This window comes from Sylvia atricapilla, chromosome 6, assembly GCF_009819655.1.
Source record: "Sylvia atricapilla isolate bSylAtr1 chromosome 6, bSylAtr1.pri, whole genome shotgun sequence".
Lineage (NCBI taxonomy): Eukaryota > Metazoa > Chordata > Aves > Passeriformes > Sylviidae > Sylvia > Sylvia atricapilla.
Window position 1 is genome coordinate 9,360,648 of NC_089145.1, and position 25,761 is coordinate 9,386,408.

Genomic DNA, 25,761 nt, shown 5'->3' on the forward strand with positions numbered 1-25,761 from the left:
CAGATTTTCCACTGGAGATCAGAAGTTCTCCTCAGACCACACATTCTTGCCTCAAGGAACCGGCACAGAAGAGACAGAGTCCAAACCCTCAATTTTTGTAACAAAAAGCTGTGAGGAGCCCAGAGATGATTAAACTCACTTTATCCAACAGTGGCCAGCTCAGAAACTTTTGTACAAGCAATCAGTCGCGCGGATACAGCCATGGAAACACAGGCCCTCCATGGGTACAGACAGCAATAGCCAGACCCGGATCAAGCAACCCCAGAAGCACATACACTCCACAGATACAAATGTGCACATACAGAGCAGCCCCAGAATACAGACACCAGTGTATTTAAATACAAAACACATCTTTTGAAGAACGTTTGCTGCAAACAGTGCATTGGCTACAGAAACACAGACAGGGTCATGTCCCCTCACACAAAGCATAGTCTCTACAGAGGTTTTACAGGGCTGGGCTGGGTGCAGAAGGAATGACTAAACCACCATGGGCTCCTGGAATGGGAAGACTGAGCTAGAATTTTTGGTTCAATGAAATTGGGTTGGCCAGAGTCCGGTTAACAGTGGCTCATGAACAGGAAGTGCTAAATAGGCCAAGAAACAACTAGCTGATGCTGAGCCACAGCCAAGGTGAACAAGAGGGATTAAGGTTAAAAACATCCTCTCAGTCCCATCTGGCCTCACAGATGGGAATTTCACTGAGAAACAAAAAGTCTGCCAGAACCTTCGCAGAGTTTCTCCTGTTGAGGCCTAGAGCTGGCTCGCACACTTGTGGGTCCTCAGGGACATGGTCACACCTTGGTCTCATCTCTCCACAGCTGACAGATTGTCACTGAGACCCCCATTATGCTCCCACCACAGCTGTGGTAATGTCAGCCATGCCGAGCTGATAGACACCACCACACACGTGGAGGGGAAACAGAGCGATGAATTCCTTTGGGATTGCAGGAGATGAAGAGCACACCCGGGAACACCTTCCTGAGAAGAGCAGTGGACCAGGTGGACTGTGCCCTGGTGCAGTGGTTCCTGGCTGTCACTGGCCCCAAAGGCAGCACACGTACAACTGACGGCAGGTACTGCCAGGCCTGCATGACAGAGAGGGGGGATCCCACAGCTTCGGGTAACACCCCTCACCCACTGAAGGTCTGAGTCTATGCCAGCTCCAAGCTAAGGGTAAGAGAGAGCCACTTCCCGGGGCAGCACCTCGTGGTTTGGCCTGACAGAAACGAGCCCTGCAAATTGAGGTGCAGGAACCCAGGAAAAGCTGCCATTTATTCAATGCTAGAACCTAAATACTTAAAGTGAAGAGTTACTCCTTCCTCACCTGGAGACAGGAAGGCACACCTGCTGCACACCCATGCTCACCTCAGGGCTTCTTGAGGCCATAGGGCAGCCCCAGGGCTGGCTTGGCCGCCAGGGTGGGCGGGGAGTGCCACACGGCCGAGCTGGTGCGCTTGAAGTAGCGGGGTTTGTTCTTGTAGAAGATGTCCTCCAGCTTGGGGCTGGGGATGGCCCCAAACAGAGCGTCCACATCAGGGGGGTTGTAGTACTGCCGGATCACAGCCTGGCTGAGCTGATTCCCTGCAGGAACAGACAAGGGTTACATTAATTTTGTTAACTGGAATTGCTGTGTAGGCTGGTGTATGCGGCGTGTCCCCGTTCTGCTCATCTCTCATCACTCCAAGGCAGCTTAGCAGTGTATTTGTCCCCCATTACATTGTGACAAGATCCCCAGGTGGTGGAGGAGCCCCTGATTCCACATTCCACATAGAATCATGGAATGGGCTGGGTTGGAAGGGATCTTAAAACTCATCCAGTTCCAGCCTTCTGTCACAGGCAGGGACACTTTCCACTAGACCAGGTTGCTCTGAGCTCCTCTCCAGTCTTGGACACAGAAGTACTCATCCTGTGCTGGAGTACTTTACACTCCTCCAGGCAGGAGGAACTGGGCAAAACCCCACAGCAGGTCCCACAGTCCGCTGGGGGCCCTGGACACACACATCTCTCCACACACACATACCAGTGGCCCAGGCAGGGACAGGCTTGCGTGGCTGGCTCTCGTCATCTGTCGAGTCGTCACTGTTCAGGTCCATCCCGTAGTCGTTCGAGCTTGTCACAGGCACCTTGAGTTCCTTCCTGCTCTGTGGAGTCATCTCATACGAGTTGCAGACAGGGGAATTCTGGAAGGGAAACATATTCCACAGGTGTTGGACGCAGCAGCACCATCAGGCTCCAAGCTACAGCAGAAGCAGCTCGTCCCCACCTCATGCTCTGTCACCTCATAGCAAACCCTGAGTCTGGCAGTTCTCAAGTTTGGACCCGAGAGGCTGACCCAAGTTCCAGAGTTGTGACCCAGTGATGGCTGTACATGGCCTTCTCCTGTTTAATTAGGCTAATTAATTTGCCATCTGTGGCACAAGCACAAAGCAATAGATGAATCGAAAGGGTCTAATAGAATAGAGCTCCACTGCAGTCAAGCCAAGGTTAACTGGAGGTTTGATGTCACCGGAGCAGTCACACACTCTAAACACTCTGCAACCTGACTTCTGGGCTTGATTAATGATATAAAACTGCTAATTGCTGTACAGAGAATCTGCCCACCAGACCAGCCAGATCAAGCTCATGCTAATGGGAGCAGCACAGGCAGGAAGTATAAGGGCAGGAGAAAACACAGAACTGTGAATTTCAGGTTTTTCAACCGGAAATTTTCAGTAGAAATTCAATTTTCAATAAGGAAATGAGTCTCTGGAGAGCTGAACACCATTGTCCTTTCCTGCTAGAGAGGAATGGCTTTGTATCCAGTGACATTAACTCCCACCCACAGGTTCTGCACTTTAAGATTCTGAGCATTGCAAGGGGACAAGAACCACGTGTTTGTTGTCAATGTTCAGGACATGAACACACTCCTGCAGGATTCTCCCCGGCCAAACCATCATTTCACAGGCTGTGCTGCCACCTTGTGGCTGTTCCCAAATTTCACCCAAAATAAAACTTGGAGCACTTTCTGCCCCTAAGGTCCTTCCGGTATTTTTAAGAGGCACTTAAGACAGCTCCAACAGTTCCTGTCTTACCCACAGACAGGAACCCTGTCCAATCCCTCCTGCTTCTCTTCCCTCCATCATTGAAGTATTCATGGAGTCAACCCCAGATAACCAGGATTTACAGAATTCCTGTGTTATTGGAAAAGCAGATAAGAGCAGAGGGTGGAACTGCCCGGGGCAAGAGCGAGTCAGTGTTGGGAGTGAACGGTGCTGTCACCCCTAAGGACCAGTTACCTCCTTGTTCTCCAGGAGTGGTGCTCGGGCATTGTCTTTGGCCTTTTGCTCCTCTGACAGTTTCTTCTGCTCTTCCTCCTGCCTCTTCTTCTCCGCCAACATCTGCTGCTCCTGCTGCGAAGCACCACCCACAGGATTATCATTAGGGACTACACTGCCAGCCCAGCCATCCATCTTTGGCCAGCAAAATACCCAAGCACCTCATTACAGCTGTTCCTTGTGCTGCTTAGGAGCACTTGGGACATGGTGCAGCTCCCTCAGAAAGGCACAAACACACTGACTCCCATGCCAGAGCACCAGCTGCCTTTCCTTGACAAAGCCAGGGCCTCCTGCCTTGGAAAACTTGCTGCTGACTTTATCTTGGGCATATGATAACCAGAAACCAGCTGACCATCTGTAGAAGTCTGTGCTACTGATCTTGGCCTCTTTCTTGACTAGTAAAACAGTATTTTTAGAGGCCAAGTCTCTCTGCCATACCATAACTGTGTCAAACAGGTCCAACTTCCTGCTCAGAAGTGCTACAGTAGCTCTTCAGGGCTCCCCACAGCATCCCAGCTGAGCTGCTCCAACAGCAACAGCTGCTGAGGCCAGACTCTGTGGCTTTTATCCCTTCCCAAAATCAATCACTTACCTCCTTCTTCTCCATCTCCTTGCGGAGCCGCTCCTTAGCAGCCGCTGCTTCCTTCTGCAGGCGGGCAGCCTTCTCCTGCTGCTCCCGGAGCCTGGGAATCACAGCACAGGCCCTCACTCCCAGAGCCACACCAGGGCCCTCCCTCACTCACAGCTCTCCAGGCACTCCCCACAACACTCCTGACTTCCCTGAGCCCAGAGTTCTTCTTCCTTGGCAGCTCAGCCGCAGTCCAGAGCTGTGCTGCCGGGTCACTGCAGCTCCCCGCTGCTCCAGCCTTCCACCCCTGCCCTGTGCTCTGGCTGTGTTTCAATCCCAGCACAGAATTTGGTACATAAACGGGGATTTTGCCTTACTTTTCCGCCTGGATCCGCTCCTGCTCCCTCTTCCTCTCCAGTTCTTTCTCTGCAGCCAACTGTCTCTCCCGCTCCTGTTCTGCCTGCCTCTGCTCAGCGATCTTCCGGGCACGCTCCTGCTCCTCTTCCTTCTTCTTTTGCATCAGCTCCCTATACCGGCGTTCCTCCTCCTCCTCCTGTAGCCCAGGCAGGAATTAGTCACCTGACAGGAGCAGGCTCATGGGGCAGCACCAAGAACCCCTCACTTGACCCAAATCCTCATCACTACACGGCAGGGAAACACCTCGGGGGTAAATTCCCAGTGCCCAAGGCAGGTGGATCCCCTGTCCAGCTCTGCCCGTGGGACAGAACAGGCCCACACACACCTGCTGCAGAGCTTTTTGTCTCCTGGCCTCCTCATCTTGTCTGCGCCGGGCCTCAGCTTCCTCCATCTTCCTGGCAGCCGCTCTCTTCTTGATCTTCTCCTCTGCCAGCCTTTCTTCCCGCACCTGGAGCACACATAGACCCAGTCTCAGGTAGGATAGCACAGCAGGACAGCACAGCAGGACCCCTCAAGGGCAAACCCTCCCTCCTTTTCCTCCAGCAACCAAGGGGACCTGTGCTCTGTTTTTAAAAGGTCATATTTAGGGCAATGACCTTGTTTTACATCCTCCCAGGAAGAGCTGACCCTATCCTGAGGTTTATACGTCCAGTCCCACAAAGCCATAGGCATATGACCTCAGAGCCACACAGACAGGCAGCTGGGGATAATTAAAACAGAAAAATGACCACTGTACAAATTGCCTGGAAGTCTGGGATCGGAAGAAAGCTCTGAAGGAAGGATGTTTGCTTTCCCTTGTCCAGCTATTACTCAGCTAGGATAAACAGCAGATAAAACCTTGGGGCCATTAGGCCTCCTTTATCTACTGCAAGTCCTTCTCCCACCTACCAGAGCATTAATAAAGCCCATTTAGACTCGTGATTATGGAAAAACAAGGGTTCAGCTGCCATTATCTGTAGCCAGAGAAAGGCTGTCCCTCAGGATCACCAAGGCTCTGGAAAGTTCTTTACTCTACTACTCTTTGGTTCAGCCTCTAGAATCCAAGCAGCTTTTGTGCCCCTCTTTCCAGAGAGCACATGTGTGTGGTGCCAACTGCCTCAGTGGCTACTGATTGTCCCAAAAGAGCTCTGCAGCACCTTCTCGGTCTTCTCATCAAACAGTGCAATCTTCTGCTCGATCTTCCTCTTCCTCTCCTTCTCCATCTCCTCTACCCGCTCCCGGGCTTGCAGCACCTTGCGCAGGCGTTCCTCGCGCTTCCTGAGGAGACAGCCCAGCTCACCATCATGCTCCAGCCATGTGAGCTGCCCCGAACTCAGCACAAAAAGACACAGCAGGAAACTCAATGGCCCAAATTCCCTACTCACTTAAGCACAAGCCATGTTTAAGCTCTGTCAGAAAGTGGGCACTCAAGACAAAAAGCTGCAGCAGTGGACAGCAAGGACAGTCAATGCTTTGTATCAGCATTCCAGAGATGCCCCAAGGACAAATACTGCCTTGTGCCCACAGGAGTTTCTGCTGCTTGCACAGTCCCTTCAAGATAAAACACCTGGACACAGGAACCTACAGGTGCCAAGTGCAGTGTGACCACATCTACTCACAGCTTCGCTTCATCAAGTCGCCGTTTCTTCTCCTCCTCCAGCTTTTGCCTTCTCAGCTGCTCGGCTTCTTGCTTCTTCCGCAGAGTCTCCAGCTTCTGCCTCTCCTTTGCCTGAGAGGAATTGAAATGTTGTACCCACTGGCCAGCACTCTTTCCCACCTCAGCTGCTTTGGGCAAAGGGCCCAGAGGTGACAGCAAGGAGCTGTAGGCAGGAATATGGGTTGGTGACAGCCCTGGAGCAGAGCTCAGGCAGCCTGTGACCTGGTCATGAATGGACCTACGCAAGGAAAACACTGCTGTGAACCTCAGGGACAAATAGAGAGAAGCTGGAGTGTTGAAACAGGATCATCAGCTCTGGAAGCCCAGGCAGCATCCTCAGGAATTGCAGGCAGCCAGCCCCGTGCTTTCTTTTGGTGCAAAGGAGCCACCAAGCAGCGCTAATGCCTGGCACGGCTCCCGCCTCCTGCGGCGAGCGCGGGGACAGATGGTGCTCCAGGAAACACCTTGAGCTCCCGCTGGCGCCTGTGCCTCCCACGAGGAAAGAGCTGGTGGTGAACCACGAGCACTCCGAGAGCTCCCAGCCTGCTCCGGCACGCGGCCAGCTCCATGTGCCAGCCAAACAGGGGCTTTCTCCTCCTTCTCCTGACCCAGCCTAGGACACTGTCAGCCAGGGGAGCAAGATCCAGCCACCACTTCAACCACAGCAATTGGATTAACTTCAACCCAGTCCATGCCAGTGCAGGCCTGGTCTCAGCACAAACCCACAGGTCAGCATGGGCATTATCCAAAGGAATCCCTTACACTGGGCTCTGTGCTGTAAATGCTTGGTGCTGTCAGCATCCAACCTGGTTAATATAAAACTAACAATTATATCTTATTGCTCTGCTGCTATTTAGTTATGTTTAGCTCCCACATGGAAAAGCTCCCAAGGGGGAGCTGCCTGCACTGGAATGAAACCTAAAACATTCCGCAAACTGACAGCAGCAGAGGAAGCACTCCCTAGCCACAAGACTCTTTTCTCATCCTATTAACTCCTTTGTAGTACTGATACTAACATCAGCAGCAGCCCAATGAGACTGAAGCTGGAATCCTTCACTGTTTCCCAATGGCCTTCCCTGACCTGCTGGAGCACAGCCAGCCTCTGAGCACAGCTCTAGAAAGCTCTGCCATTAGGCTGCTAGATGCAGGAATACCAATTCCTGCATCCTGCCCTCCTCTTTCTCCCTCTAAGCTCTCCTGCAAGGGAAATCCAGCCCCAGAGCTGCCTACTTTGCAGGTGAGTTGTTTGGTATCAGGAGTATGAGTACTTCCTGCTCAGCACACGGGTTGCAGCATGGCTCTGAGTAAATCCAGGAAGCTACACCCTTGTCTAGACCTAGCCCTCAAATCCCTCTCTCCCAAACTGCTTGGAAAACCAGGGGCTTGGAAAGCTCCCTGGGGTAGTGCAGAAGCACCTGCCTGCAGCCAGCCAAGGTGTGCTGCTGGTCCCAACAGGATTCATCGGTGATACTGATGCCCACTTGATCTGGACACCAGCAGTTGTCTGACTGGCCCTACATCCAGGACAGCCTCATGTTTCCTCCTGCCTCAAGGGTTTGGAAAACCTCCAAAGTCTTTAAGGATTTAAGAGGTATTTGCTCAATCTCACTCATGAGAGAAGGCCTAGAAAGGAGACCTGGAATCTACAGGCTTCAGTTATCAATACAACTCAACATTCACAATCCACTAAATTTCTATTTCCCAGTTTTCATCTCTGACTGTTACTTGCCAATAGCACAGGGGAAAGATGAAGGAATAAAGCTTGGAGTTCAAACTGGAATTCTTCAGGAAGCTGACTAACCCAAATTTAATTTATTCAAGTGTAAACAGACCACTTCAAATCACTCAGTTTCAAATGGGCTGCAAAACTCCTCCCATGGCTGTGCTTTAACTTAGACACTTAATGAAACCACCATGTACTGGCTTACAGCAGAGCCTCCTCTTACCTTGGGATCAACCTGCTGAGGGGTGTTGTACCTGATGAAGGATTTTATGACCCCGTTCCTCCCCACGGAGCTCGGTGTCATGAGGAGCTGGTTCTTCTGCACGGTGTGCAGGAAGGTTTTGAAGGGACGCACCACCTGTGCAAGGAACAGCAAAGTGTGAGTGGGGGTGAGTAAAAAAGGGTCTTGGTGAGGCATTCCAGGGTTACACAAGGAACTCACCTTGCTGGCTGGGAGGACTGGGGATGGAGTCTTCCTCCTGAGAGGAGACAGCCCTCCCTCCTCTGCCTGCTGGTGGTCGTAGCGCTCGTCCACGGCTCTCTTGTAGCTCGGCTTCCTCCTGTGAGACAGCACAGCCCATCACACTGGGAAAATCCCCCTCGTGCCTCCAGGGGGCAGGGCTGGAAAGAGCCATAAACTATCCTGGGCTTAAGAGAGATTCCAGTGAGGAGGCTCTGGCACAGGTTGACCACAGAAGCTGTGGCTGCCCCATGCCTGGAAGTGCCCAAGGCCAGGTTGGATGGGGCTTGGAGCAACCTGGGATAGTGAAAGGTGTCCCTGCCCATGGCAGGGGGTGGAACTGATTGGGCTTTAATGTCCCTTCCAACCCATATCAGTCTATGATTTTAAGATTGTGCATGCACAGTTAGCCAATAAATACAATCTTAATGCAATAGAAAATAACAATTACATCATAAAATTATGGAGGCAGGGAAAACTTATTTGCAGAAGTTTCACAGTCAAAAACATTGAGACCAGCGAACAACATCCCAGCACTGAACCTGTTTGGAACAGGACCACAGCCCGTCTGAGACACTTTCAACCAGGACATACCTGGCACTCTGGGGTGGCTCCAGGGTCTCCCCATTCTTATTTAGGTTGTTTTCTGAAAGAGAACAGTTACACAGTGAGTTCCAGCAGGAAAAACCCCCTCCAACACAAACTTGACAGCAGAGAAGAGATGCAGCAGTTTACTGAATAGCAAAACCCCCTGCCTGAGTGGGCACGGCAGGACCTGCCTCACATGGCACCATTCCCACCTGGAAACTCCAGACAAAGCAGAGCTGCCCAAAGCTGTCTAGGTTCTGCACAGCTTCAGCAACAGAGCCTCCCACAACTCTCCAGCCTCATTATATCCATCTCTGTGTGCTTGCCAGGATGGAAATAACTACAGCACAGAGTTTTCTCACTGCTAATTGTCTGAAACAAATCCCTGCCCATCAAACATTAATTAATCTTTCAAACTGAACTCTCAAATTAACCAGTCAATCTTTCCAGCTTCCCAGCCAGCCTCCCGAAATGATACCTTCCCAAAGTACTGCCCCAAAACCCTCTGGAATTACCACTGCTGTTCGTCTCCTGGGCCTTCCCGTTTTTGCTGACTGTGTGGGAGCGAAGGGACATGCGAGGGCTTTGGAAATCCTGTGGGAAAAGCAAAAGGGTTTCAGGACAGTCACACACGGAAACAGCCCGTTCCTGGTTCAGATCGTGGGGTGGTTCTCACACAACTAAGGTCAGCAGCATTACCAGGGAATTCCAAACCACCTCTTGGCAAAGCCCTGGATGCTGCATCATGAGGAGAGGCAGGAACATTAACACGAGCATCTGCGCTGCTTAAACTCAACCATCTCATCAACTATTAAGGCTAGGAGCCTTCCAAGCTGTAAATCTGTGCTGCCGGAGCTCTGGCCAGAGCCAGCGTGCCCATTTCCCTGAGCAGTGATGAATGGGGAGCCTGGAGACAGCAGGCAAATGGCTCATTTCCATGATTTATCTGTTTGTTAGGGGATGCCCATCGCTGCTCGCTGCCTCTTGCACTTAGGCTGGAGCACACTCCGCTGGGATAACGGGTTGTGGTTCTGGAATTGCTCTTTGCTAGCAGCACCAGCATTACCTCCTGGTCAGCACTTCCCAGTGCTGCACTGGGAAGAGAAGAAAAGGGATTGATGGGGAATTCATCCTCCCCAGTTGCTTCTGCAGGGCCTGGAAAATTTGATTTTTTTTTTGAGTTTCTGCACAGCTGTAACAGCTCTCCTTGTTTTCACAAGTGCTTCAGGTCACTGCTCTGCTCCATTAATTCAGGCTCTGCTCATTGAAATTTATTCTGGACAAAACACTGACATGATCCCAGGATTACTTCCTCAGTGAGGACTGTGGATGGAAGCTGTTGACCTCAACAATATTCACAAATTTCTGCGTGTGTCCAAACTAACAAGTGTTGAATTAGCTGCAGGTCTGACCAAAAGGTCAAAAGAAGCTTTAAAAACAGTGTGCAAACTATGACACCAGCTGAACCAAATTTTCCTGAACTATAAAGTTTTTTTCAATCTGTAAAGATTGGAGACTGAATCTTCCCACACTGATCTCTAGCAAGAGGTTAAAAAGGAAGAGCTGAGCAAGACTCAACCCTGAGGTCAGACTCAGGGTAGTGTGCAACAGTTTCAACATATTTAGGAAAATGACAGAGGAAAGGCCATGTTTTAGTCAGAGAATCTTGGAAAGCATCCAAGACTGTAACACCCTTCTGACAGAACACCTCCACCTGAACCCAAAGCCATGGGTTATATGTGCTCATCTCCCAAAGAAAACTTTGCTGGTTTTAGTTTTGTTAGTTCTGGAATATAGTAACTGACTTGGAATGTAGAAAACACTTGCTCTAGTCTGAGCACCAGAACCACAGAGGCTTGGATGGGCTCACGCACCTCTGAGCCAGATGCTCTGTGCCTTCCTCACTCACTGCTATGAGACAGGTCACAAAGTCTGACAATCCACAACCAGAGCTCCCAAATTTCCCAAAAAGGTGTATTTTTCTCCCAAACCCACACAGACACAAATGCTTTTAATCCCTACCCAAGTCTTACCAGATTGGAGGGGGTGGAGGGTCCAGGAGGAGGCCTAGAAAAAAAAAAGACAAAAGGGGCCCTCCTTAGCAAAACTGAGGAAACTGGGAAGCCACTTGGATTTGACACCAAGAATGGCAGTGAAAAAGTCCTGCAAGCAGGGTACTGAGGATAAATAAATAACTGAAAGCATTCTCACCCAGCTTTGACAACAGTTTCCTCATGCTCTTGCACACTTATGGAGCTGGAGGCTGTGGGAGAAGAAAAAACACACCTGAGCTGTAAGGTTGGGGTGCAGCCAAGGATCTGGTGGGACAAGGACCTCCAGACACTGCAGAGGGGTTTGTCCTGTCCTGGGGCAGGGTGGGGCACGGGAGCATATCCAGTTGGCCCGACAGGAATGTGGCCAGCAGCTCCAGTGCAGGAAAGAAGTTTTCAATTATGGATGAGTTCAGGGTGATATTGCATGAGCTGGCATTAACTGGGCAGGGCTTGGCCTCAGGCTTATCTGCAAGGCCCTCCCTGACTGGACATCAACAGCAGTTAGAGCCAGGCTTATTTACAGTGGGAGTGCTGCTTCCCAAGCCAGCATTCCAGCTAGCTCTGCTGCACTGAGCTCAGAAGCTCCAGCACAGCCAGAATGAGCCATGAATAACCACAGCATCAAACAATCACAGACTGCCTGGGGTGGGAAGGGACCTCAAAGGTCATCCAGTTCCACTCCATGCCTTGAACAGGGACACCTTGCACTTGCCCAAGTTGCTCCAAGCCCTGTCCATCTTGGCCTTGTACGCTTCCAGGGGTGGGGCAGCCGCAGCTTTTCTATCAACACATGCCAGGACCTCACCTCCCTCAAACAGAAGAATTCCTTCCATTATATCCCATCTAAATTTCCTCTCTTTCAGTTCGAACCCATTTCCCCTTGTCCTGCCACTCCAGCTCCTGATGAAGAGTCTCTCTCCAGATTGTTTGTTTAATAATTCCAGCAGTTTAAATGAGACTGACATTGCCTAAATCTGCCTCTGCCATCAACTGTAAAATTGTGGGAGACTTTTTTTTTTACTATGTCCGGTCTCGAAATTCCCTTCTCAAACTCTAGAACCAGCAGCCAGATCCTGCTAAGGAGAAGGGAACTGGTGAGAATTTCACCTTGCAGGAAACAGGCATGGCCTTAGGAGAATCCATCAACCCTTTTGGTTCTCCAAATCCTTCTCAGCTTTGCCAGTTGTCCCCACAGAAACTGGGAAGATCAGCTGACCAGAGGAGCTGTGGCTGCCCACCTCTGGAAGTATCCAAGGGCAGGTTAGATGGGGCTTGGAGCAATCTGAGTAACCTTTAAGGTTCCTCCAACCCAAACCAGGGTTGGAATCTCAGTCCTGGGATTCCAGGATTAGCAACTTCTCCCAGCAAATCAGCAATGGTTAAAGCTACACTGAAACGGAGAGGATGATTTCCCAGGTGATTTACAAGGCTGAATTCAGCTACCTGGGTTTCTGTGCTCACTGGGGGCTCCAGAAAGCCAGGGAGAACTTCCATGAGGCATTGCAGCCTGTCTAGCCCAGAAAGTTCAGCTTCCATCCCCACACTGAAGACCCAGCCCCAGCACTTTGCTTTCCTCAGCAGCAGAAAGATCCCACGGCACCCAAACTCACCATCCACAGAGCTGCAGGACACGGATCTCTTCCGAGCCGCCTTCTTCTTGCTCGCTGCCCTGGCGATGGATGTCCGCATCATGCTGTCCCTCTTGCTGGCCAGGGAGTATTTCTCTGCCAGGGAAGTTCTGCGGCTCAGGGAGGCTTTCCCCATCAGGCTCCGGCGCACGGAGCGGCGGCTGAGCCGGGAGCCAGTCGGAGTCCCTGGGCTGTTCCTCAGGGGCTGGGAGGGCCCCTGAGCCCGGCTCTGTTCCTGTGGGGAGCCATCCCACTCCTCCAGCCCAGCCCCTGGGCTCAAGATGACAGTGACGTTGGCTGCCCTGGCTGTCTGCGGCTCGGGCACAGCCTGGCTGGCCTCGGGAGTACAGGGCACCACCAGCTCAGGGGCTGGGGGCACCAGTGGCGATTTGGGAACACCATGTTCCTTGGGAGAGCCATTCCCTGAGCTCGTGGGGAGCAGCTCTACCAGATTTGCTCCACTCCTCTGGAGAGGCACTGCAGTACCATCGTGGTCAGCTTCCACCCAGGGATCCTTCCTTTCTGCCTGCACGGCAGGAGGGGTGTCAGGAATCACCCTGGAGCTGTGGGCAGAGGCTGCAGCCCGGGATCGTGTCACACGCTGTGGTGGAGAGTTTTCCTCAGCCCTGCTGAGTTCCAGGGTTTTTTTGTCCTGGAGTCGCTGAGAAGATCGCACAGAAGGCACCAGTTTGATGCTGCTGTTCCTCCTCCTGGAGAGTCTGATCACAGGAACAGTGGGTTAGATGGGAACAGGAGTTGGGAACAGCCCCGAGTCCTTCCGTGCACACACAGGCATGGAGCCAAAACACCTGGGATGGGCCCAGGAGAGACAGAGCTGCACAAAGCAGCTAATGCAGACAGTAATTAAGAGATATAATGACTTTAAAGCAGAAAGATAATAGACAGAGACACGGGGACATCGAACCAGGCAACAATGAAAGCACTCCCCGTGAGAATCAAAGTCCAGTGTTTTTCGGCCGAGAGTGCCCCATACCCAGGTTTTGACCGGACCTTAAACATCAGCGGGACGAGGGAAGGGGAACTCCCGTTAGACAAAGGAGGGGATCGCCAAGACATGCTCTGTAGAGGGCATTGTTTCCCTGGACCCTTGGCAGCCGGTGTGTTCAGCCCCGCACGGGCTCCCTCCCTTCTCCAGGCCCCGAGGATACCCTCTGCGCTCCCGCTTTCCGCGGCCCGGCCCGAACGGGGCTCCCCGATTCCCGCTCCCGCCGCCCCTCACCGCTTCCTGCCGGGCTCTTGCTCTTCTTCCTGCAAGGCCGACAGCCGCTTCCTCCGCTGCCGTCTCTTCTGCGACGGCGTCTTGGGCATCAGCTCGAGCTCCTCGCTGTAGTTGCTAGAGAGGAAGGGGAGATCAAGACGGGACCAGCACGGAGGGCGGCCGGTAGGGGCCGAAGCTTAGTGGGGAGCGGGATGCGGGTACCTGACAAACATCTTGACCGCCTCCTCATAGATCTCATCCAGCCACACCATATCGTTCTCGTCCACCTGCCGCATGAATTGCGCCAGACGCCGGTCGCACTCCGCAGGCAGCTCCAGCGTCCGCGCCGCGGCCGCCGCAGGCCCCATCGCCGCCGCGGCCACCTTCGCCGCCATCGCTTCAGCGTCAACGGCCGCGCGCGCGCGGCACGCCGTTCAAACACGGCCCCGCCCCCCCAAGGCAGCCAATCACCGCCCGCCGCCCCCACGGCCTGCCCTTCCCATTGGCTGCTAGAGGAAGGGCTCGCACTCCGTGCCACTCTGCTCGCCCGTCTCTATGCCCCTGGAGGTCTCTCCTGAGCAAGCGGGATCTGGGGGCGGGGCCACAGGCCGCTCTCTTTAATTGCTGGAGTGACGGACGGGCCAAAAAACCAATAAAAGACAGGGAATTGGGAGATGCGCGCGGTGATTGGCGGAGGCCGGGGATAACCTGGGGCTGGGAAGGGACGGGGCCAGCTGTGAGGGTGTGGTGTGCCGACGAGGCGGCGGTCGTGGCAGCTCTGGTCGGGTGGCGAGCGAATATACTGGAGGGCCCCTTGGAGCTTGGGAAGGGTTCCTTGGAGTGTGGAGGGGGGACCCCCAACACCTGTTCTCTGGCTGGTCTTCATACTCCCCGGCGCCCGCCTCTCTCTTTCCCACATTGAGGGCTGTTCTGGCTGCCCACCAGCCCTGTCCTCTCCCTCTCTGTTCCAGGCAAGCCAATGGCGGAGGGTCCCCAGCAGCTGCTGGAAGTGTGTGGGCAGAGGCTGTCCCGCTTTCTCTGCAATGCCCAGCACAAGCACCTGGCCTGGCTGAGGGAGGTGGAGGAGCAGGGCATGAGGATGCTCAAGAGGTAGGGGCTGCCCTGAGGAGACCCCTCTGTGCCCACCTGAGCTCCCAGCTGGGTGTGGGTGGATTTGGGCCTATCCTTCCATTGTTTTGGGAGGGCTGATGTGGGCAGTGGAGGAAGCAATCTGTGCTCTGCCTCACAGCAGCTTCAGGGGTGAGCCCATGCTCTTGCCCAAAACACCGTCACAGAGGAGGAAGCTCAGGAAACGGCAATCCTCCTGGATGAGAGAGGAAAACAAGGAGCTGAGCAGGAGGAGGTAGGTGGGTTAGTTTGCTCTGGCTCTGCCTTGTGGTGTTTGGATGAAACAAAACAGTGCCTGCATTCCCTGAGTTATCAAAGGGGAGCATTGGGATTGATCACTGCTTGGATTTTGGTGAGAGTTTGGGATAAATATGGCTGCTTTCCTTCACTGTTTTGGTTTTTTTTCTGGTTGTAGTTAAAGAATAATAAACACTCTATTTTATTGTCTGTTTAGATTTGGGTTTTGTCTCATTGGCTTTGGCTTTTAGCCTGAGGTTGCTGCTCTTGGTGTTCACTATCTCTGTGTCAGTGCCTGGAAAACTTGGGAAAGGGATGTCTTTCCAGCACCATGTCCAAGTTGGCAGGCAAGGAGACTTTAGAGATTTATTGAGGGCCTGAAGTGGAAATTCCAAGTGATTTGCTTAGAACCCACCATACTTTTAAAGCTGCCCAAAGCTGGTCCGTTGGTGTGTTAGGGCACTAAAATCGTGCTAACCGTGGTGAAAAGCCCACAGGAGGAAGAGTTAGAGCTGGGAGACTGTCAGGAAGCAGACATGGAGTGTGGGGAGAGCAGCAGGAATAGCGGGAGCGTGGGAGGTTTGTGTGTGTGCGAGGGAGAGCAGGAAAAGCGGCACTGCAGATCAGAGTGGGGAGAGCTCTCAGCCCTGCTCGGGGTGCTTGGGTCACACCTTCTCCAGAAGAGAGGCCCAGCTAACTCCTGTTTGTGTTTTCCTTCATTTAAACTTGGCTTGGGAAGAGGTGCTGATGCAGCCAAGCCTGTCAGCGGAAAGGTGACACACAGTGTGTCCCTCCATAGGTGCTGTCCTCTGCTATCCAACTGCTGCCAGGGTGGGCTTTAAACCCAGATCTTGGTGTAGGGTGAAATACACCTTTCCCACTCCCATTTCTCCACACCTGATTCTGGATACTCAGCCTGGGCTGTGTCCGTGTGGCACAGCCCTTGTGTGTGAGCTCCTGCCTGGGCTGTGTCCATGGGGGACAGGGATAGGATGGGCTATGAGGGGGAAAGATGGAGTGGAGATTCTAGCAGCAGCTTCACTTTTACAATATCTGCTTTTTCCCTCTAAGAGTAATTCGGGAGCAGAGAACTCCTTCATAATTTCCTTCAAAATTCTTTTCCTTTAAGGTTATCCCGAAGGAGGAGTGGTGTCAAGCTGCTGTCTTCCAGTCTTAATTCCCAGCAGTGCCTGAGCCAGGAGCAGCCCCGGAGCCCTGGCTGTGTGGGGCAGGATGTATCCATGCCTGGCTGCGCTCTGGGATCTCAGGCTGGCATCACACCCCAGCCCCAGGCTCTGCCCGGGAAGCAGCCTGTGGAAGCACTTGTTCCCGTGTTGGGTCTGGATTGCCAGGAATGTCCCCAGGGTGCTGGCACCCCAGGGTGTGATGCAGGCCCTCCAGCAGTTTTGGGGGAGCAGCTGTCTGAGGGGGATGCAGCAGCTGAGCTCCAGGAGGTCCTTGGTGTCCCTGAGATCCCAGCTGAACAGCCAGGAAGGGATGGGGAGCAGGATGTCAGGAGAGCCAGCACGTCCACTCCCAAGACTCGGAATGGTGATCCTGCTGCACTCCAAGGAGATGGATCTCCTCAAGGCCTTGAGACACAGCTCTTCCAGGATTCCCCCAGTGAAAGTGCAACAGAGAAATCCAGGCTGCGCCGCCGGAGCGGGCTGGGTGCCCCCCACAAGAGCCATAGGGCTTCCCTGGCAGAAAAATGCTCCTTGGCCAGCAGGAGAGAGAAAATTATCCGGAGATCCATCAGCAGGGCCATGGCCAGGAAGGCAGCAGCACGAGAATCCTCCTCGGCCTCCAGCAGAGTGAGCTGTGAGTCCCTGCACTGCTTCCATGTGGGAATGGAGCAGCTCATCCCTGGCTTTGGCTCCTGGTCTCCTTGTCCTTGTGGGCTCCTGGGGTACAGCTTCAAGCCAGGGTGTTGCTGCAGCAGGTGGAGTTGGGGTAGACAGGTTGGGAATGGGCAAAAAGCACAATTGTGAAAGGGAGAGCGTGGCCTGGCTGGTTCCAGCCATGTGTGCCTTTGGATTGGGAGAGACTGCTGCATTCCCTGGGGAAGGGCTTTAATTTATGGCATCTGCCAGCTCTCCAAAAAATCAATAGGGCTGAAAGTGCAGCCCTGAAGTTAGGGTAGAGGAGCTTAAATGCTTTTTGGGCAAGGATAGAAGACTCAAACTAGCTGTGTCACCAGAGGAACAGGGGTCGTGGAGCCCAGGCTATTCCTGGTAGCTCTGAATCCCTTGTATCTGCTGTTCCTGCTGCTCCTGACAGGGTTGGGCTGTTTGGTCTTTCCAAAACCATTGCTGCTGCAGGCAAATGGGCTGTGATGGAGCATGGAGGCCTCTGGAATTCAGCTTTGTCAGCCTTGAGTCATGCCGTATCCAGGCATTCGTTATAACACTTGGAGCGAAGGGGTGTGATGGGGGGGTGGAATGAGCCTGGAACCAACCCAAACCCCCCGGATCCCTGCACCAGAGCGTGCAGGGAGGCAGGAGCTGCAGCCAATGGCCTGGGAATGCTGGCTGTGACACAGGCAGCTGGAGCGGGCTGCAGGCAGCAGAGCTGCTGCCTCGGTGCTCTGCCTTCCCAGCCCACTCCAGATTCAGTGGCACTCGAGGGAGGTGTGGTGCTGGTGGGGAAAGCTGAGCAATCCATGTTCCTGGGAGGAAGCCTGAGCTCTTCCATGTGCACTCTGTGGCTTTTGGGAGCCTGAGAGTGAAATTCCCAGCTCCACTTGGGCTTTCCTCTCCAGGTCAGAGCTCCTTGGAGGCTTTTGTGGAAGAAGATGTGACCAGCAGCACAAGGTGAGGCTGCCACATAAAGCAGGTGGGAAGGGATCCCAGCATTCCCTGTGAGGACACTCTCCAGGTGGCTTTTCAGTCACAGATTTTTGTCAGGGACTGCTGAGGTGCTGCTGTCTGGGGCTGGATGAGATTTCAAGTTGTGCTTATCAGGCACAGTGAGATTAAGCCCTTCACTGGGGAGAGGGGTGGTGTGTCCAGGGCTTCCTGGAATTCCTGGTTGCCACTTGTCTTGGAATGCTGGTCGTCAGTCAGATCTGCTCTGGGGAAGGAACAGCCCAAGGCTGTCAGAGTCCCTTCCTTTCCTGCTACTGGGGCCCAAGGTGGTTATGGGGTGTTCAGCAGCACAGTGGAACAGTCCCTCAGAGGAATTTACAGCCCAACCTTGATGTGCCTGGCTGGAACAGCCTCTAGATGTGCTTAGGAAGCTGCAACTTCCTTGCAGTCCCATATGCTGCCTCCATCACCTCTAACTTGCCTTCAGAGAGAATTTAAATTATTAAAATAGCTTTTCCTTTACAGGCCTGAGCCGGAGCTAAATTCCCCGAGGGAAAAGGTGAGTTCCAAGGAACAACACTCAGGCTGTGTGGACTCCTCCTTGCTGAGTCAGCACCTTTGCTGAGGTTATCACTGGATGCAGGGATGTGGCCCATGTCCCAAAATGAGCCAGCACAGCCCTCACTTGGAGGGAAGCAGATCCTCTTTGAGCAAGCAGCTGGCTTTTCCAGGGCACCAGGTCCCTGGTAGCCTTGTTCTTTGGAGCAGCTGTGCTAAGGGAATGCTTGTCCCCTTTCTCTGCAGGCTCCTGGAGATGTCCTTGTTGCAAGCACAAGTCCCCGAGCTGCCAGCCCTCTTGCACAGCGCCTGTCCCCTCTGGAGCAGAAGGCAGGGAATGCTGCAGGTAACTTCCAGGTGGTCTCGCTTTCTTTGCATGAAACCCTCAGAATGCACAGACCTAGGGGTCAGTTGGGACATTTCTGAGAAATAAGGCATTTGTATTGAAACAGACCCACCTCTCACCTATCAAGGAAGTTTTCCAGGTAGAGTCTGGACCTCCTGAAGACGTGAGACATCAGTTAGCTGGGCAAGGACATGTAAATGTGTCCAAGCCATGAGACAAACACTGCCCTGCCCAGCTTCAGTCTATGCAACAAGTGGGGACATTTAGGAATGAGCTCCTGGAGCTGGAATCTTCCAGAGAATGTCATGTCCTTTCTGTCTGGGGTTGCATTATGTGAAGATTTAGAGGTCCTGATTATTTTCTGTGCCTCTGAGCAAGAAGGAGGAGTTGGGTGGGTTTTTTATTCCCTGTGGGAAGTGAAGGAAGTGACAAGCAGCTGGAGCTGGAATAGAGGAAAGAGTCCCTGGAGGGAGCTGGATGCCTCACACGTGGCACTGACTGCAGGTTTCTCCACAGGAAGCCATGTAAATCCCAACAGTGAACCCCAGAAGAGCCAGGAACAGCCCCACTGTGCCAAGACCCAGCAGAATTCCTCCCGCATGTGGTAGGAGACACTGCAAGGAGCAGGGATGAGCCAGGGGTCTGGAAGGACCCCTTAAAAGTTTAGCCTTTTAAGACATTTGTGCTGAAAAAGGGGTGGGCAGAGGGGTTGTTTCCCTGTCTTCCTCCCCCAGCTTCCAGTAGCTCTGAAATCGCCTTTGGCCAGATCCTGTGTCTTGGAAGTCTTTTGTTGCTTTTGGAGCCTTGTTTGGGTCTGGCATGGGGAGGAGCACCCAGAGTCCAGCACAAACAAGCAGAGGTGCCCTAGCACAGTTAGCTCAGAGCTGGGAGGTAAATCTGAGGGCTCCTGAGAGAGAGTGGTCAAGGGAACGAGTGACTGACGTGGTTATTTTTGTTTGTGTGAGTGTCTGGAATACCTGACCTGACTCTGGAATACCTGATGTGTCTCCTCACTGCGTTTTGCTGGGAAGGTTTTGGGAGAAAGGTGTAATAGCCAGTGAATCCCTCTGGAGAGTGTGACAGCCACTTTAATGTCCTTCCTGCTAATACCACCAGGATGAAAGGCTGCAAGCAAGCCCTGGGTGCCCTGTGGCAGGGGCAGCAGACAGGGGGCTGGGCCCTTTCCCCTTTGGATGAGAAGCGCAAGACCTCAGCAAACCAGGCTCCATCATCCCCCTCTCCTGCCAGCAAGGTGAGTGGTGCCACAGCCCTGTGCCCCCTGTCCCAGGCAGGCCCTGAGCTCCCTCCCTCTCTCCCCTCAGGCTGTCAGGCCACTGAGGAACATCCTGCAGGGACAAGGGGGTGGCATCAAGGACTTCATTAAGCGCAACACTCCCACTCGGCTCCACCTGAAGGTGCGTCATGTCTGAGGGGCAGGAGGAAAATGGGCTGCATGTGCTGGGGAGTTCTGGTGCTACTTCCAAACTTTTAATCATGTTTTTTATGCCCTTTCTCTGCAGGGAGACTTTGTTGTAAGTATGGCACCTTATCCATGGGGCTGACCGCACTGACCACATTCTCCCCTCACGCCGATGTCACACCAGTGGTGAGGTGACAGGATCTCTGTGCAGGTGTGTTCTGCTGGGACTGGGCACTGCTGGGAGCTCCTGGCCTCTGAGCCAGGCTGCACTGTGCTCCCCATCCACCATTCTCCTGGCTCCTGGGACAAGTGGTCACCTACAGCAGGGGCGTGCTGGTATTTTCTAAATATATTCTCTGCAGCTGAAGGGCTGAGGTTTTTCCCTCCTGTACCTCTGCTTGCATTGGATAATCCCTGCTGCCAAATATGTGTTGTCTCCCCTTCTGTTTGCTCCCCATCCTGGTGTCCAGGTAAATGACTCCAACAGTAACTGCATGTACCAGGCTGCCTGAAGGGAGGCACAGCCCCCAGCACCTGGTACACTCTGAGCTCTTCTCCCTTCAGGAGAAAGAGAGGCAGAGACTGGAGAACCTCCGGAAGAAGCAGGAGGCTGAGGAGCAAAGAAAGAAGAAAGTGGAGGAGGAGAAGAGACGTCGTCAGGCAGAAATGAAGCAGTGAGTTGGGCCCCTTTCCCCCTGCTCTTTCCTTGGTCAGCACAGACTTGCCTTGTGCTTCCCACTTGGAATGAGCACTTTGGGAGCAGGCAGGGCTAACGGGCCCCTCTTGCCCAGGAAGCGGGAAGAGCGCCTGAGGAAGGCCCTGCAGGCTCGGGAGCGTGCAGAACAGATGGAGGAAAAGAAGAAAAAGCGAGTGGAGCAGAAGATCCTGCAGAGTGATGAGAAGGTGAGAAGGCTGAGTGGGCTTTGGGCCTCTCCGAGATCTGTGAGACCAGGAGGTGTGAGCAGGGCACTGGCAAGGCTCATGAATGTCAGAATTCCTCCTGACAAGGGGAGGCATTTATTCACCATGCCTCTGCATATTCCTGCTGGGACAGGCCCTGTTCATGCTGCTCTGCATTCAGGGAATGTGGCAGCCCCTGCCTGCCCTGCAGGTGACAGCCTCACCTAGCCCACATGCTTAGGCTGAAGTGTGTGACTCAGCAGGGGGTGATTTGGGTCAGGTTTGGGCTTCAGAGCCTGACCTGGCCCTTTTTGGAGGGTAGGCTGGGCTGGTGGCCACATGCCAGTGTTGCTGCTGTGTTATGGCTGTGAAGGGTTCAGAGTCCCAGCAGCCTCTGGGTGAGGCCTGGCTGCTCATTTTGTGCTGGACTGAAGAGACCTTTGGTAAGGTCAGCTTTAGAAAACAAGGAGTCATGTTCCTCTCAGTGCTTCCCAAACCCTGAGCAGACAGATGCACACCCACTGCTGGGTGCTGGGTCCTCACTCTCTTTAGGACCTGGGATATCCCAAGCTCCAAACCTCCCTCCAAGGCTGTGAAATATGTCCTTGGAGTGGTGGAGCTGACAGGTGTGGCTTTCCCAGGTGCACATCTCACAGGTGAGGGAAGAGAAGGTGACAGAGGAGCGGAGCAAGAGGAAAGGGTCCAAGAAACACGGGGAAGCAGAGGCACAGAAGCAGAAATCCCTGAGATGGGTAAGAGCGACTCGGGACTCTCCTGCACTTGGGAAAGGACAGGGGTAGCAGGGATTTGCTGTGTGGGTGTGGCTAGCGGGATGGGGACTAGTCACTGCCTAGTTCTGCAGGAATTTTGGGGTCAGGGCTGCCAGACCTCTGTCCAGACAGCTGAGGTTGGGTTGGGACACAAAGGGAGAAATATTCTGGCTGCTGGAGCCTTACAGCATTTTCTTCTTGTTTCTTCGGGAGGAAAATGAGCAGCAAGAACCACTGCAGAAAAGAGAGGATGAAGTGAAGGAAAGAGGGAAGACAGTCTTGGAACTGAAGAACCTTCTGGAGCAGCAACAGCTGGGAAAAGCAAAGGAGAGGTGTGAACTGGTGCCTGTCCTGGAGCAGGGAATTGGCCACGGCCATGGGGAGGCAGTGGATGTAAATGTGGTATTGCACCTGGGTTCCAGGGCTGCTTGGAGTTTGAGTGGGGCAGGAGCAGGAGGCTGTAAGAGGGTGAGGGACAGATGGACATGCTTCCTTCTCTAAATTCTTTCTTTCTTTTCTCCCCAGGGATCCCAAGAAGCGAGGGAAGGAGAAGCCCCCCCAAGCACAGCAGGAGACAGCAGCAGTGGCTGGCAAGGCCACCAAGGTGGAGTTAGAGTGTTCTGGGATCAGCCTCTCTGCAGCACACAGGCTGGGTTCAGGATCAGGTGTTTTCCAAGTGCTGTGTTACTGGGATGTTGTTTAGAGGATCAAATACAATAAAACTAATGATTGTTATTGTATAGAAGTGCTGTGCAGGAACAAGCCAAGGGCTGGGGCTTCCCTTCCTCTCAGATGAGCCCTTTGCCCTGTCATGGTAAGGTGACAGTCATGAAATGGCACTTGGAAGAACACCCCAAGGAGCATTCACTGATCCTGAAACAAATGTGGAAATTAGAGATTTATTAATGTCTTCCTGCCACGTTTCCTTACCAGGCCCAAAGGATGTGACCCCCAAACCAAACCTCAGGTGCCTATGGCACTGTGTCACTCCATTTGCAGTCAAACAAAGAATGTTGAGGCTTAAAGTCAGGGTTGTTGGTCTCAGAATATCCCACTAACATTTGCTTTCACTCTCTACTCTAAAATTCATTGCTTCATTAGTGAAAAATCAATGCCCCAAATGGTTCTTCCTCTTCAGGATCAATTCTTCCTCCTGTGTGGGCTCCTGCTGCACTCCTTCCCTCAGTCCCTGGCACTTGGACTCTTGTGCTGTATAAATTTAATTTAAGGTCTGAATCCTTCCTGTAACACCAGCAGCTAGGCTAGAATGAGCCCAGGGAAGCTTTTCTAGGCAGGAGAAAATGGAAGTAACTCCAAGTGCTGAGCAGCACAGGAGGAAAACTCTAGGAGAAATGGTTTGGGTCAAAAAGGAACTTCAGCACTTCGGTTTTGTTTGTTTTTTCTCTTTATTAGGGGAAAGAAAGTCCCAAAGAGGTGCCCATTAGGCCTGGGCTGGAGAAAAGATATGAGCCACCAGAATCCTTTTCCTCAGCTCTTAATATCTGGCTCCAAGCAGAGAGGGTAAGTGTGGGCTCCAGGGAGCCAGGCTGGACCTGAGCAGAGACAAGGAGTGGCTTTATCTGGGAGTCTTGGATTTGGTGCTGTTTCTGCAGAAGAAGCCACAGAAGCACTGAGGGCTGGATGTTGCCAGAGCTGCCGAGAAAGCTGTGTGTCACAGTCTGCTCTGTGTGAATGAGGAATGACTTCATTCCCATGTCTTACAGGAGGCTGACGGTGAGCAGCAGCCGGGAGAGGAGACAAAGCCCGTTCAACCAGCAGCCCCAGGGACATGGCAGAACAAAGCCGTCAAGGTGAGCCCTGGCTCTGGCACAGCCCTTGGGTGGCCCCCGCCTGCTGTGGCTACTTGGCCCCCGCGGCTCGGAGCCACCGCAGCGCTGGGCACAGGGAATGAGATGGAAAAACAAGTGGTTGGTGGCGGAAAAGATGCTGGAAGCGGCCACAGGAGGGCAGCAGGTCCTGAGGCGACGTCCCAGCGGGAGCGGCCCTGGGCAGCCGGGCTGTGCCAGCCGCGGATGCGGAGCCTTCCGTGGGCAGAGCGGCAGGAAAGGCTGCTCGGAGTTGGGATGCAACTCTGTGTCTGCTGGGAATCTGCTGTGGGGCTGTGGGCTCTGTCCTGGCTGTGTCAGAGCTCCAGTGAGAGAAAACCGACCTGCCACAGAGTATGTGGAAGAGTTTAGGTGTGGAGTTGAGCGCTGGGACACACACAGTGTGCCTTTCCCTGGTTTTTCCACAGAAAACAGGAGGGCAGGCAGTGGGTGTCAAGGCATGGAACTCAGTGACAGTTTTATGTTGGTTCAGGATTTGAACACTTTGGGGCTCTGGTGGCCATCTCAGCCATGGAAGTGCTGCTCCCCTTGCTCATCAGTGCTCTCTGTGTAGTTTCAGAAATCCCTCTCCACATCCTGCCTCGGTTCCCTGAAGGGTGCCCAAGGATCAGAATCACCCCCGGCCAATGAGAACAGCTACGGGCTGGATCTGAACAGCGATGACTCCACAGATGATGAGAGCAACCCCCGGAAGCCTGTCCCTGCCTGGGCCGATGGTAGGTGCCAGCTCTGGGCTGCCTTCCTCTCCCTCCTGCCCTGGAGCTTTTCAGCCTTGCATGGAGCCATTCCAAAGTGCATTCCAGGAGTATGTGCACCTTTGGCAGCTCCCAGCTCTGTGTGCTGAGGGGATCAGCACTGCCTCCTGCCAGTGCTCATGGACTGAGGTGAAACCAGAGTCCTGAGAGGAAAGGGGGGATAGCCCCAGCTCCTGAGGAGGAGCAAGGTGTGGTGGCTGTGTCCCATCGCTCCTGCACAGCCCGTGGGTTATCAGAGGGGAAGAGGAGTGCCAATCCTGGGGGCTGAGGCAGGGCCTGCATCCGTGTGTTGTTCCCGTTGTTCCCGCAGGGGCGCAGCTCCAGGAGGCCATCGTGCACCAGTACTACCACCCGGTGGACGTGGACGCGCTGTTTGGGGCCATCCCCAGCCCCCGGCTGGAGCACATCTTCTACAAGTGCAAACCCCGCTACTTCAAGCGCACCAGCTCGGCCGTGTGGCACTCCCCGCCCGGCCCCTCCTGTGGCCCCTCCTGCACCTTCCAGAGCTGAGCCAAGGCAGCAAATGGGCTTCTAGGGGACCGTGTGTTCTACTTTCCCCTGTATTTACAATTCTAACTTTTTATTCTTCTTTTTGTACAGAAATAAAGGTGTTTAATCAAGTCCAACACTCAGTGGGTGTGTCTCCTTTCCCATATCTTGGTGACTGTGCCTTTTCTCTTGCAGAAATCACAGTTACTAATCTGCAACCAGAGCCATTTCCTAGTCTGCCTCATTTCCTATTCACTTAGGATATTCCCTCATACAAGGAAGCTTGGAAATTGCTGTGGGGAAGATCAGGTTTTTTAATCAGCCTGAGGGGATAATGTTTTCGTAATGCTTTTTTATATATATTTACTATATTTATGTATTTATCTATCTTTACTCTCTTAATTACCCGCAATTCCTTTTCCTTCAAAAATTCGTGTGCACTCAGCTTAGTCTGAGCCAGAATCTTCTTCCTGCTGTTGGAAAAATCTCCCTGGACAATTGAAGCAGTGGCTAATGCCTCCTCACCCTTTTTTTTCTAATGGAAGAAGGAAGCCCAGGCTCAGCTCTGGATCCTGTTGTGGCAGGATCAGTGGGACAGTCTGTCTTGAGCTGGAGCTGGGTTGATGGGGAAGGGTGAGGGAGGGGTTGGTTCCTCAGGGGCTCTGTCATTGTGACAGCAGAGCTGCACCCATCCCACTCCTTCTTCCTTTCCCAAGCCTGAATGCACATGGATTGACAGGAGCAGGGATGGATTGAAAGAGAAAAGGTTCTGGCTGTAACATAGATTTATGGAGCCAAAATCCCTGAAGCCCTCCTGCCACTCTTTCCACAAAAAGGGGCTGGAAGTGCTTGGACCCTTCAGGGAGTTCAGGGGTAAGAGGGGGAGGACAGCCAGGC

The 25,761-nt window shown here is 53.2% G+C and overlaps 2 protein-coding genes across 2 annotated transcripts; one reads left to right on the forward strand and one right to left on the reverse strand.

The window, feature by feature from the left end:
* Window positions 1-124: 124 nt before the first annotated feature.
* Window positions 125-14,137, reverse strand: INCENP (inner centromere protein). Its single transcript, XM_066320615.1, has 17 exons — window positions 13,830-14,137; window positions 13,629-13,742; window positions 12,371-13,107; window positions 10,918-10,969; window positions 10,740-10,773; window positions 9,222-9,300; window positions 8,713-8,764; window positions 8,101-8,218; window positions 7,882-8,016; window positions 5,898-6,007; window positions 5,436-5,556; window positions 4,625-4,747; window positions 4,260-4,435; window positions 3,907-3,997; window positions 3,276-3,389; window positions 2,021-2,180; window positions 125-1,581 (listed from the first exon to the last, which is right to left on the reverse strand). Exons 1-17 carry the CDS (start codon window positions 14,000-14,002, stop codon window positions 1,367-1,369), a joined length of 2,604 nt encoding a protein of 867 aa, XP_066176712.1. The 5' UTR covers window positions 14,003-14,137; the 3' UTR covers window positions 125-1,366.
* A 449-nt stretch (window positions 14,138-14,586) lies between these two features.
* Window positions 14,587-25,098, forward strand: LOC136362248 (inner centromere protein-like). The gene is made up of 19 exons (XM_066320616.1): window positions 14,587-14,717; window positions 14,857-14,970; window positions 16,102-16,793; window positions 17,734-17,785; window positions 18,305-18,338; window positions 18,584-18,683; window positions 19,200-19,287; window positions 19,800-19,935; window positions 20,006-20,098; window positions 20,204-20,215; window positions 20,668-20,777; window positions 20,895-21,006; window positions 21,660-21,755; window positions 21,987-22,105; window positions 22,299-22,377; window positions 23,187-23,294; window positions 23,498-23,584; window positions 24,180-24,336; window positions 24,686-25,098. The coding sequence occupies exons 1-19, from the start codon at window positions 14,587-14,589 to the stop codon at window positions 24,883-24,885; spliced, it is 2,520 nt and encodes an 839-aa protein (XP_066176713.1). The 3' UTR covers window positions 24,886-25,098.
* The last annotated feature ends 663 nt before the right edge of the window (window positions 25,099-25,761 follow it).

Bases quoted from the DNA above. Each gene is read 5' to 3' on its own strand.
- INCENP (XM_066320615.1), bottom strand. From the start codon at position 14,002: ATGGCGGCGAAGGTGGCCGCGGCGGCGATGGGGCCTGCGGCGGCCGCG. The intron at 13,743-13,829 runs GTACCCGCATCC...CTTCCTCTCTAG, and splicing joins GCGGTCAAGATGTTTGTCAG to CAACTACAGCGAGGAGCTCG. The intron at 8,219-8,712 runs GTATGTCCTGGT...GCTGTCTCACAG, and splicing joins GAGCCACCCCAGAGTGCCAG to GAGGAAGCCGAGCTACAAGA.
- LOC136362248 (XM_066320616.1), top strand. From the start codon at position 14,587: ATGGCGGAGGGTCCCCAGCAGCTGCTGGAAGTGTGTGGGCAGAGGCTG. The intron at 18,339-18,583 runs GTGAGTTCCAAG...CTTTCTCTGCAG, and splicing joins TAAATTCCCCGAGGGAAAAG to GCTCCTGGAGATGTCCTTGT. The intron at 23,585-24,179 runs GTGAGCCCTGGC...GTGTAGTTTCAG, and splicing joins GGCAGAACAAAGCCGTCAAG to AAATCCCTCTCCACATCCTG.